At 34.6% G+C, this 12358-nt stretch overlaps 1 protein-coding gene across 1 annotated transcript in view; it reads left to right on the top strand.

Moving 5' to 3' along the window:
- Nucleotides 1-6851, top strand: part of LOC121422229 (TATA-binding protein-associated factor 172-like) — an 80689-nt gene extending 73838 nt beyond the window's left edge. Inside the window, exons 39-40 of the mRNA XM_041617138.1 lie at nucleotides 3572-3680; nucleotides 6312-6851. Coding sequence (XP_041473072.1) covers nucleotides 3572-3680; nucleotides 6312-6485 — 283 coding nt within the window. The 3' untranslated portion in view covers nucleotides 6486-6851. The remainder of the gene's footprint in view (nucleotides 1-3571; nucleotides 3681-6311) is intronic.
- The last annotated feature ends 5507 nt before the right edge of the window (nucleotides 6852-12358 follow it).

Raw genomic sequence — 12358 nt, 5'->3', positions numbered from 1 at the left:
TCCTTTAATAGCTTTTTAGGTCTTTTTTGCCTTCGAATCCTCAAGTGCATTATTATTTCATCATTAGGAGTCTCACAATACAGTTGGTAGGGAAGTTGTCTGGTCATCATGTGATATAGGTTTAAAGGGATGAATTTGAAAAAAAATGCTTCTGACGAAATGAGAGGTACATGTATTGTGTTACTTTTATTTGTAACTATTCAGAATGTGAAATCAACAGAAACCAACCAAAGTTTTTAGACGATAATATCTAAACAAGGCAACTAAAAATCAAGGATTGCCACACTACAGTGTGGAAAGAATTTCCAACGGGTGGTACCCTTCTCATGACATCCTTTATTAAGCCAGGTTTACACCAAAACCAAATTCTCCCGAATAAATGCGGACCGATTCTGCCCAAATACGGCCTGATTCAGATGGTTTCAGGAGATTCGAATGTCTCTGAATCCCTCCCGAAAATTCTCGCATTCGCGGAGGGACAACAGAACACTCCCGAAACCACGCGAATACGGGTATTCAGATGAATTCGCAGCTGCTTTGGTTCCGGTGTAACCCTAGCTTTAGAAAGGTTTGTCTGACCTAACGGATTGCAATTAGGACTAAATTACAAGCTGATTCAAAATTCATTCTTTGTACAACCAGCAATCAGTCTTTATAAATTAATTATTTGCAGGAAGTCTGCATATCATTTTGAAGTCGTTCCCTATAAACCATTGTGTACTTAATTTGTAAAGGTAATTTATCACTTGCAAGTTTCATATATCGGTAAACCAGACTCGATTACCCCCCCCCCCAAAAAAAAAAAAGAAGCCAACTGTCTTTCCTTATTGAATGATAGGAGAAACATGTTCGAAGTTGAAGTGGAGGTCGTTAGGGCGTGTCCATTCTCTCATGTTAAACTCTTTAGATCCGTTAACAAGTTCAGCCTTTTCCTCTCGAGACAAGATAGAAACAACCATTCCTCTTCCTATGTTTTTTTTTCAAACGAACAGGTTTTTTTCTCCTTCAGTATGGCATATCAATGCATAATCTATGCTTTTTAGTGCGTCATTCCATTGAAGTTTTTTCTTAGCTTATTTTGTTGTACTTTCATGTAATACCATTAAGTCTGTCTGGATGTTGACATTTCTATTTTGAAAACTTGTTATAAATAGTTCATAAAATTTGGGAGTGTGGGGGTGGGAAATATTATACTTTAATAATATTGTCTGCTATTTATACTCGCATGTGAAAACACTTGACAAAGTTCAAGTTAAATCATTTATCTGAAAAATACATTGGGGTAAAGGGAAATTGGTTGTAGGTGAGGTGTGAAAAGTATCTAAATCTACTATACAATACATAGGCCTATATTAATAGGCAAGGCAAAATAATATATTTTAACAGACAGATAAAATCACTATTTATTTATTTTATTTGTTCATTCATTCATTCATTCATTCATTCATTTATTTATTTATTTATTTATTTATTTATTTATTTATATATTTATTTATTTATTTATTTATTCATTCATTTGTTTATTCATTTATTTATTGATCAATTATTATAGTTTATTCATTAATTTATTTATTTATGATCCATTCATTTGTTTATTTATTTATTTTTTTATCTATTTATTTTATTTATACAGGTTATACAGGGTGCTTTCCACAATGGTCTTATCCACATAATTTTTGTTACAATTGATATAATTGAATCAGTAATATTTGCATAATCAATAGCACAATTACATATTCACATATCTATATAAATATAGAACTAAAAGAATCGAAAAAAGCTAACAAATTATAAGCTACATGTACCTATGAGATAATCAAATGGTTCAAATTTTTTAATTCTCCTCAAAATTATGGAAAGTATGTTTATTTTCATTTTTTGATGACTAGTTGTATTTCATGTCTTTCTATTAATTCAAATTGAAATCAACTTGAAAGTGATATAAACCTGTACAATTTTCATATCATAAGTTACGATCAATCTTTAATTGAGACCAGTCACAAAGATTGATTTAATCTTTACAAGTTTTCTTAAATTGGGACCAGGATCTTGTCAAAGACTGAGCTTGAGATCTTTAAACCAAGCTGTGCCAAAGATAATAATAATAATGATAATGTAGGGTATTTATATTGCGCACATATCCACCTTATTAAGTGCTTAAGGCTAATATTACCCTGCTAAGCTAGACGTTCATAGCGCACACAGCTTTTTAAGGAATTACTTCCTAACGGTACCCATTTACCTAACCTGGGTTGAGTGCAGCACACTGTGGATCAGTTTCTTGCTGACGGAAATTACGCCATGGCTGGGATACACAAAGTATTGTCTACAAGACAGTAGATATTCCTTTTTATAGGCAGTTTTCTTGCAACCTTGATGCCATGGCAACAATGACAACTAGGAAGGAAGATTGTCTTTATCAGGAAGCCTACCTGGGTGATTTGACCTTGATAATGACATTCACACAACTGACACAAGTATGAGTTATGTTTTGATTATTTTTTGTCAAGTGATTTTGGGATACAGGTAGGCTGATTTCAAAATCTAGTTTCGAGTCAATAGAAACAAATTTCAAATTGATTGTCTTGGATATACTATAAATATTTGTGATTATTCTAAATAAATAATTGGTCAGTTGGTGCTCGTGTAAAGTGTATTTGTGGCAAAACAAATCAGAGCTCAATGAAATATTGAGAATGTGCAGCTCTACCCTGGCAAAATTTAGTGAATTATTTGTATGATAATAGTGTAACTTGGCTTTTATACATGTCCAGAATACCCAGTTCAGTCTCCTACTTGTATCTGTAGGTGACTTTGTATACGACTTCAGGCGGCCATTTCATAAAGCTGTTCGGAAGTTAAGAGCAACTTTAAATGACTGGTGATCCTTTCTTATGGTATATGGTATATTCATGGTTTAGCATGTAAAAAAGGGTCACCAGCCGTTCTTAAAGTCGCTCTTAACTTATGAACAGCTTTATGAAATGACCCCCCTCCCTCCCCTGTTGACTTTCACTGTCAGCTAGATTACAGCAATACACTTACATTCAGTAATGATCATAAATTATTCACCCATAGATGGAAACAAAATAGATTATTGCAAATTATATGCAAACTGTATATGCACCATCTTGCTTGTTATGTTGATTATTATTAATTATAATAAAAATTGGTTGATCATATTGCCCAACTTCTACTAAAGCATACTCAACTGTGCATTGTATACTGGGGGCCGTTTGCTAGTAGGTCCATGGTCAGATCATGCCAAGATGACGCGCACTACTGAGTATACTATTGATCAATTAGATAGCGCATTGCATTTTATGTACTTGTCGACATTTAAGTGCGACTCTAAGTCATGCTTAAATCTTTGTGACCCCCCCCCCCCCCGCCCCTGGTCTGAAGTTTGACTTATGCAAAGTCTGCTGTAGTTAAACAATTTGATGCTCGATGTAGTTCTTCTAACATGAAGATCATAATCGATTGAAATTTTGCTTCCTTTGAAATTTGTTGTCACAAAGGACTAAACTTATTTTATCATGTTTATTATTCCTTTTTTTTCTTATTTCAGTCTTCAGAAGTTTAAGCTGAACATTGCAAATACCGTAATTACTCAGGATAACTCAAGTCTACAATCTATGGGTACCGATCAGCTTCTGGATCTATTCAATTTAGATATGGTAAGTTTCTTTAGTATTATCAGCAATTATAGATATTGGATAGCAGCATCTATCAAGATAGGGAACTTGTATTTTCAGATTATTATCAGTTTTATCACTACATAAAAGGAAAATAAAGGCTTCTAGTTTCCCAACCACTAGAATCAATTACAGAGGATTTCATAATTAAGTTTCCTGGAATATACTGCAAACTGCTGTTTATTTTATTTTTTTACTTATTTCCTTTAAAAGATTTAAAAGCAAATATGTGATTGGGTTGATGGTTGATCATTATTACTGTACCTTTATAAGCTGGATTTTGTGGATGATTCAAAAGTGAAGCTTAATTTCAAGTATGAATGAAAACCATTACATAATATGCATAGTCTGGTTGTTTCATGTTATGTCCCCACCTCCTCCTCCTCTCCCTCCCCCCCTTCCAAATGTGATAGTGCTGAAGTGAAATGACCATATGTTTAACAGCTGGCTTTTGTGGTTGTTTGCAAAGTGAAACTTATCAAAATGAAAATCATTTAATTACCTAATTTTCATTTATTGTCTGTTTGTTTCAGTGACACCACCATTATCATCCCCCCCCCCAAAAAAAAGTGATTATGCTTAAGTTTACGACAGGAGAAAGGAAACCAAAATATGAGGAGAGAATCAATCTTCAGAAAGAATAAAATTGAGAGGAGCAATATCGTGTTTCATTTAAATTGTTTGTAAAATGAGAGTTATGAAAGTTTGAAAATACTTGCAACACTTTCTATAGGGACCCTCAAATTGGCAAATGTGCTACGAAATGACTGATTATGTGGACAACTCTCCTTTTGTTTTGTACACTAATTTTCAGATTTCCCTTTTTTTTTTTTACTTATTTTACATTATCTCCTCCTGACCTTAACATATGTGGTGTGAATTGTTTTCTTTCCAATGACAGATGTTATGCTCAGAAGGATACAAGACGCAATTTGAAAGATTATGAGGAAAAACTGAAACTTTGTATATAAAGCAAATGAATTTTGAAGCATGTTTGCCAATTTGAGGATCCCCATAGACTGTTTAAATGTCCATAATTTCATAACCAATCTCACACTTTCCAATAGGTCTGCTTGTCTTCTTGGGGTTTGGTTTCCTTAAAAGCTTGTTTTTGTGGTTATTTGTAAATTGAAACTTATAGATAGATGAAGCATGAATAAATACCATTACCTAATATGTGCAGACTGTTCATTTCCCGATGCCACCATCACCCCCCCCCCCCCCCCTGAAAGTGATTATGCTGAAGATTAAAAACATTCAAAGTGGGCTTTGTGGTTGTTTCTAAAGTGAAACTTATGAAGTATGAATAATTCTAATAGTCTGTAAGTTTTTTTTTGTGATGCCCACCCCAATCAGATTTACAGGTTTTTTATTGGCCATTTATACACTTGAGAATACATTATTAATTAAAGTTGGTTTCAAATCGGATTGTAAGAGAAAGTCAAGACATTTGTCATCTTAAACTTGGCCTTGATCTCATGTATGACTTGTATACCGGTAGTCAAAAGACAAGATTGTAGAAATCAAACTGTCTATAATTTTCCCATGTATTGTTACAAGTGTATATCTAGTCATTAATATTTTAATAATGTCTAATGATTTTTAGGTACAAGTATACAGTTGTTAATCGTTTAATACTGTATCTCATTTTCTTATGAAACAGTAATAATAATAATAATAACATTTGTAGTGCGCATTATACGGGTGTTTCAAAGCACACAGGTGGGCTGACTAAAAAAAGATGAAGATGTTGAAAAAAGATGAGTTTTCAAGTGAGGATTTAAACCTTTCAGCAGAGGGAACATTTGGGATACTGGTTTGGAGCTTGTTCCAGATGGCAGGGGCAATAACATATTGGCCCGTATTCTGAAGTCGGGTTGAACTTAAACTCACGTTTAAAGTTGTGGTTTAAGTATGGATAGCCAATTGTTAAATGAATCACTAACAGTAGAGATATCCTTATTTAGCTCGTTTGGCTCTCAAACCATTCATAATTTTCTAGGAAGTATAAAAAGATGATTGTCTTCACAATTGATGAATCAGGAAAGAGCACAACAAACATAAAAAACAACTTTTTAACAATTTTGATACATGGCTTCCCATAATTTTAGCACAGAGTTAGACCATGGTCTAAGTAAAACCCGACTTCAGAATACGGGCCATTGGGTCTTTGTGCAAGGGCTATGGTTTAAATTAGAGAGGGGAAAAAGATGAATGGAGGGATCTGAGTGACTGAAGAGGAGGAACAAAGGGAGATTAAAGTCTTGTAGATTCTTGGGTGCCATATGATGAATAATTTTGTATACAACAAGAAGAATCTTGAAATTTAGCATTGTGGCCTAGTGGATTAGTCTCCGGACTTTGAAACAGAGGGTAGTGGGTTCAAATCCCAACCATGGCATAGTTTCCATCAGCACATTGTGGTGCACTCAACCCAGGTGAGGTGAATGGGTACCTGGCAGGAATTTATTCCTTGAAATGCCGAGCTACAGCCAGGTAATAATATCCAAGTCCTTTTGAAGCGCATAGAGACATTATTCATAATGTGTAATGCGCTATACAAGAACTGACTATTATTATTATTATTATTGTTTATTAATTTTTTTATTATAGAGTGGCCCTGTTGGACCTGGTGAGGCGACCATCGAGGGGAATGGAAGCAAGGCCAAACAAGGTCCTAACACAATGAACTCGGTCCTAGCAAACCTTGGCGATCTGTGGGATGAGAGCCAGTATGAGACAGAATACAACCTTGAAGACTTCATGCAAAGTTTAACATCAAGATGAATAGGTGGGACTAGGCTGATGTATCGAGGGCAATGCATGGAAGTAAATGAGTGGGACTGCCTAGGTGTTTTCACTGAAGTTATTTTGATAGGTTGTGAGAAAAGGGAATGCGTGGTGACGGATGCTGTTACGTGGAGCTAAGACAGTGCAGAAAAAACAATAGATTTATTTTGAAAAGAGGATCAAAGCAAAGTATATCATCAAGATGGATAGGTCAGACTCGGCTGATATATTGAGGACAATGCCTGAAAGTGAAGGAGTGGGACGTCCGAGGTGTTTTCATCAAGTTATGTGTTTATATGTCCATGGAAAAAATTTGAATGCATGGTGATGAGTACTGTTGCTTGGAAAGATCACATCAATTTATTTTGAATCTTAAAAAGTTTAACATTAAGATGATTAGGTGGGACTAGGCTGATGTATTGAGGGCAATGCATGACTTTGAAGGAGTGGGACTCTCTAGGTCTTTTCATCAAGTTATGCGTACAAATTGCATTATGCATACAGATTAGTATAGTGGCATGGTGACAGTACAGTGCAGAGGATGATATTTTGAAGAAAGTCTGATTACCTTTTCAGACTTGCATTTTTTTTGTAATAAAATGAATGCATCAGGCAGCGACTGAAATCCTGCGGTAGTTGGTCGATTTTTAATGGTAGGTAAATAGGCTACTCCTATTGCGCAGGCCAAAATGTGTCATAAAACCAACACTGTCATAGAGCTGCCAAGTAGTACAGATTTTTCGTACTTAGTACTGAAAAATTAGAAGAATACTGATGGTTTCATGCAAAATACTGATTTCTTAAGTTTCAGTTTTATGCCTTTGTGTTGTCCTTTGGCATTTCTTTGAAAATACTGATTTCCTGACCAAAATACAGATTTTCTGCTTTTAAAATGCTGAAATATTCTTGTTCAGGTTGGCAGCTCTCCTGTAAGGCTGACTTTTGTAGGGCTAAACAAGAACAAAATAGGGGGGGGGGGGGTCACTGACAATGTTGCTCTGAACCAATGAGATGCTAGGATTTCAGTAGCTTGTAACAAATAGGCCTGTATTCTGAACTCAAGTTTAAATTAAACCCAGGTTTAAAGTTGTGCTTTAACATTTGAGAGCAAATAGGGCACATATCCTTAACAGTACACATCAATTTATTAACTAATTTGACACTCAAATTGTTTGTATTTGTCTGGGAATGATAACTGAAGTATTTTTCTTCACTATGAAAGAAACAGGAAACAAAATAGTAAACATAAGAGATGTACAATATAAACAATATTTTTTTGCCCCCCCCCATAATTTTAGCATTTAGTAATACAGTGGTCTAAGTTAAACCTGACTTCAGAATACGTGCCCTTGTGTTTATTTCAAATGCTCCCTCATGGTATTGTGTACAAAGATTGTTTTGCAGATACCCAGAAGAAAGTGAAACTGTCGGGAAGAGGTAGTTCCTCGTTGCGTTATCTTGAAGTGTTTACATCTTGAGAAGAGGCTGACATCAGGGCCTGCTTACATACAGCCTAGCGATTGATCTTTGGGCTGGTGTCTAGGATTGATTGCATTGATTATTGTGTAAGATCGATCGTAGAATTCAGCTCCATGGTCAGTCGCTAAGGTTTGTGTAACGGGCCTCCTCTGTTGGGCGGTGGCCCCTGAAAGAACCAGAACGCATTGTCCATGCACTTCAAAATCATATGAAAAACATACTTGAAGAACCTGTAAAGGCACTTGTCAACTGAACTGTAGATTAATTGTAAATCAGAGCACCAGGGGAGAATTTCATGAAAAAAAGGTTCATATTGTTCACCGAATATTGTTATAAGCTAGTGAAATCCTGGCATCTGATTGGCTGAGAACTGATTAGTCAATGAAAAATCGCTGATGGAACTGTTTATGAATAGCTAGCACCCCTGGTTTTGTTTCAAGATGACCAGAGTGTGCTTTATCATGCTGATTGCATTTATTTGTTGTTATGCTGGCATTCAATAGTGTGTAAAGGGTAAGGCAGGATCATACATGATGCAATAACTTCCTCATAACCTGCTCTACGCTGCAATTATTTATTCCGTTTCAACAGTTTGCACGTGTCATGTCCCCTGATGTAACCGAGTTATTTTTATGAGGTCGATAAACTTTTGGGAGTGATTCATACTTTGTGACCTCCAAAGAAAATACATAGGACTGTTATTTTAAATTGTATGAAGAGCAAGTAAGGCATAACAGGTTAGATGTAGATGATAAGACAGCAGTCATAGAACTTAGCCCTGGCTTATTATAAACAGAGCACAAAAAATCCTGATATAGTTAATGTAGATGTTCGTATTTGATGATAGAAATACTGCCTAAGCCGTCGTTTAAGTGTGTAGTTATTTTCATGGTTTTGTAGTGATTTCGCTTCACCATGAATTCTTACTTTCACTATTTGATTGGATTTTGTTTTCATACGCAACGATGGCAATATAATGAAGAGGAAATTTGAGGGATTTTCAACTCCTGAAGTTTATAGTAAAAATGAAAAACATTGTAAAATTTCAATATAAAGGATTCGTCTTGAATTCATATGGAATGCATGTAGCACAAATATCCTGAGTGCTTTGAATTGGATAGAGGTCTAGTTTATTGCCTTGAAAATCATCTTGAGAAAAGAATATATTTGAGGCTGGGGCAACGAGAGGTGTAGAAAATCCATGAAAGGGTTGATACAAGTATTGTTTAATTCACCACTTAATCAGTTAGCATAACCTAATTATTGATTCCTTAATGAATAGATTTATTCCCTTCAAAGAGGATAAAGTGTATTTTTATTTCTATGGCATTCGCTTAGTTCAAGCATTTTTCATTCAAAATATCAAGGTCAATATTTGTGCTAAATGTGTATTGCCAGCAATTTAGCCAAAAAATCATGCCTACTGAGTTGACCAATCCAATGCCAAAAACGTCATACATACAGAATGAAATTAAAGAAATGAGTAAGGCAGGGTAGTTAAAGCACAAACGAAATTCGATATTGAAGTAGAAAAATTGTTTTTTCCAAGTAATGCTATTCTTACTGTATGTCACTGCAAGCATGCATATCTATTTCAAGTGTTATTTAGTCATTTACTTCTCAGGTGGTTAAAAAAAACAGAGTATGAATATGTAATAGAATTCTTTACCTTTTTTTCTGTATCAGTGTTTTTTATTCCTTTTCTTTTGTGAAAATTAAAGAAAAAAATGTTTAAAGCAATCTTGAACAGAATGCTACCTATATACAATGCTACCTATAGCTAAGAAGTACATTGTAGCAAATTTTGCTTACACCGTGTGTTTCTTCATTATCGAGTATATTTTATTGAGGAGAAGTTATATATTTGCAAGCAACAACAGCTTTATTGATGAATATGTTTTACAAGTTTGATACTCAGAAGTTGAATATTCAGATATATATTTGCGATACTTTGGAACATAAATGGGAAGTAGACCTGACAGCTGAACTAATATGTGGAGATTATTTGTTAATCTAATGGATTTATTATGCATTCCGTAGTAGAAATTGGTTGTTATACTGTCATGTGGATATGTGTGCACATTTAAGTCATTTTTCTTTCCTCTTTGTGTTTCTTGCCAAGTTTCAGGCACCCAATCTTTAAATTTGATTATGAAATTGTCCCGGTAAAGAGGAAGATATTCAATTATTCTGTCCACTTGTTTGATGGAGGTATGACATTTCAGTACAGATGAAATTGATAAAAAGTTACTTTTGTGGGTATTTTATTTATTTATCCAACTGAAATCTCAATTTGAATTGGAATGAATGCTGTCATTTTGCAGGAGCTAATAGTTTTTCACTGTTTATATACATTGAAAACCATTCAAAACTGTTTATATTTATTTACAATTGGTGTAGAAACTCAGAAATGTAATTCTCAATCTTCCTTGAGATCCCCTCCTTAACCTCAAACTTTGATTAAACCCTGTACAAAATCATTCAACCATGTGTAGCTCTATGGAAATTTCTTATATATTTATTTGTGTACCGGTATTGAGCTAGGCCTTGAATATATGTGCCAAATGAAAAAAACATGTGCAACCAAAAGACATTGTACAGAAAGAAGAATATGTAGATTTGAAATACATTTTGCAGATATAGAGTATGATTGCTGCTGGGTATTAAGATTTAAAACCTTCACAGCTGAAAAAAAAAGTATTTTAGAAATGTGGCAATGGCAACCAAAAACCATCTGAAAACAGTTCCTAATTTCTGTAGAGAAAAGAAAAAGAGGGTCAGAAGTCATAGAGTTATGACATTTATAACTCTCAGATCAAGCTTGAAGATCAAGTTTTTTTTTAAGCTGTTCATTTTTTTTAAATTTTGAGCTATGAGGCGATATTCATAACTCGAAAATCAATTTTTTTTTTCAGTTCTTCAATTTTTTTTTTCAATTTTGAGGTTTTAACTCCCTAGTGAATGTACATGATTTTTGTTTAGTTTATAGAATACAATATGTTACAGGTTTCTCCAATTCATAACAATCTGTGAGTGGTTGATTAAATGTTTAATTATTAATCATGATCAGTATTTAATGGTATTAATCTAACAGGCAATGGGCATGTCATGGTCTAGTGGTTCTGATTCTCGCCTTTCAAACAGAGGGTCATGGGTTTGAATCCTAGCCATAGCGTGTTTTCTTTCAGCAAGAAATTTATCCACACTGCTGCACTCAACCCAGGAGAGGTGAATGGGTTCCCTGCAGGATTGATTCCTTGCATGCGTTGGGCCCCGATGATGGTAGCTTGAGCTAAAGCCGGGGTAATGATAGCAAGGGCTTGTATCCTCGGGCAAAGAGCACCATGTAAATTTCTCTTTGCTATGAATACTTGCAATGCACATGGAGACAATGATTTTGATATGCAGAAACAAATTCTCAGGAATATCTCATTACATGCTGAGCATGTTGAGTCTACAATTTTGAAGAAAAGAGAGTGTATGAATTTTACACTTTTTTTAATATCAGTGACACTGTTCTTTGTGTTGTGGTTCTATTACTTGTTATACTATGTAGCATTTCGTCGCACGCACCACGAACCGTCCTCTCTGCGCACTTCGATGCGAAAGTTAGTTTTGCAGAAAACGCATTTAAAGAAAAGCTTTTTTAAAACTAGCAATAAGTGCACCTACAAGGAGAGCAAATTGTTTACCGGTGTCTTCGTTTAAAAGTTAAGGTTTCAAAGTTTCATTCCGTATCTTTACATTTTCTTGAAGTGAATTATTTACGCTACAGGGGGCATCATAACAGAGAGGACATTTCGTGGTGAAATTGCGAGCCGTGATAACGCACTGTATCTGCGCAGAGAGGACGGTTCGTGGTGCGTGCGACGATTTGTATTGAAAATTTGTTTGCTTTTTTTTTGTTCTGTATGATATCGAAATTGTTCTTCCTTTGTTTTTCTTTTCCAGTATCTTTTTTTTCTTCCTTCCACGCCGGAACCTCATTGTTATTTTGGTATACTTTAGTGAAAAATCTGCATATTTTATACTAAAAATTGTATTTCATACAGTGTTGTGTATTGCAAGGTTGCATATTGTGAATTTGGTATACATAATGCACAGGTAAATTTACCAAAGTCAAATTTCTTGAGACAACAGAAGTATATTTTAATTCAGCAAGATTTGACTAAAATGAAATAAATATCACATGCTTAGCACAATTTAATCTGAAAAAAAAACTGCTACAACTTGAATGATTATTTACTATTTATTTCAAATCTCGGATTGAAAACAGATGTACCTGTAAAATGTCTATGAATGCTAATATTACACATTGCTTTAATAAAGCAGAGCCCATGACAAGTTGTCAAGAGTCATTGTTACTTGATGTCCAGTTATTCATGAAATGT

This window comes from Lytechinus variegatus, chromosome 10 (assembly GCF_018143015.1).
Source record: "Lytechinus variegatus isolate NC3 chromosome 10, Lvar_3.0, whole genome shotgun sequence".
Lineage (NCBI taxonomy): Eukaryota > Metazoa > Echinodermata > Echinoidea > Temnopleuroida > Toxopneustidae > Lytechinus > Lytechinus variegatus.
The sequence above is the reverse complement of the archived record's forward strand: the minus strand, read 5'-3'. Positions and strand labels throughout refer to the sequence as shown.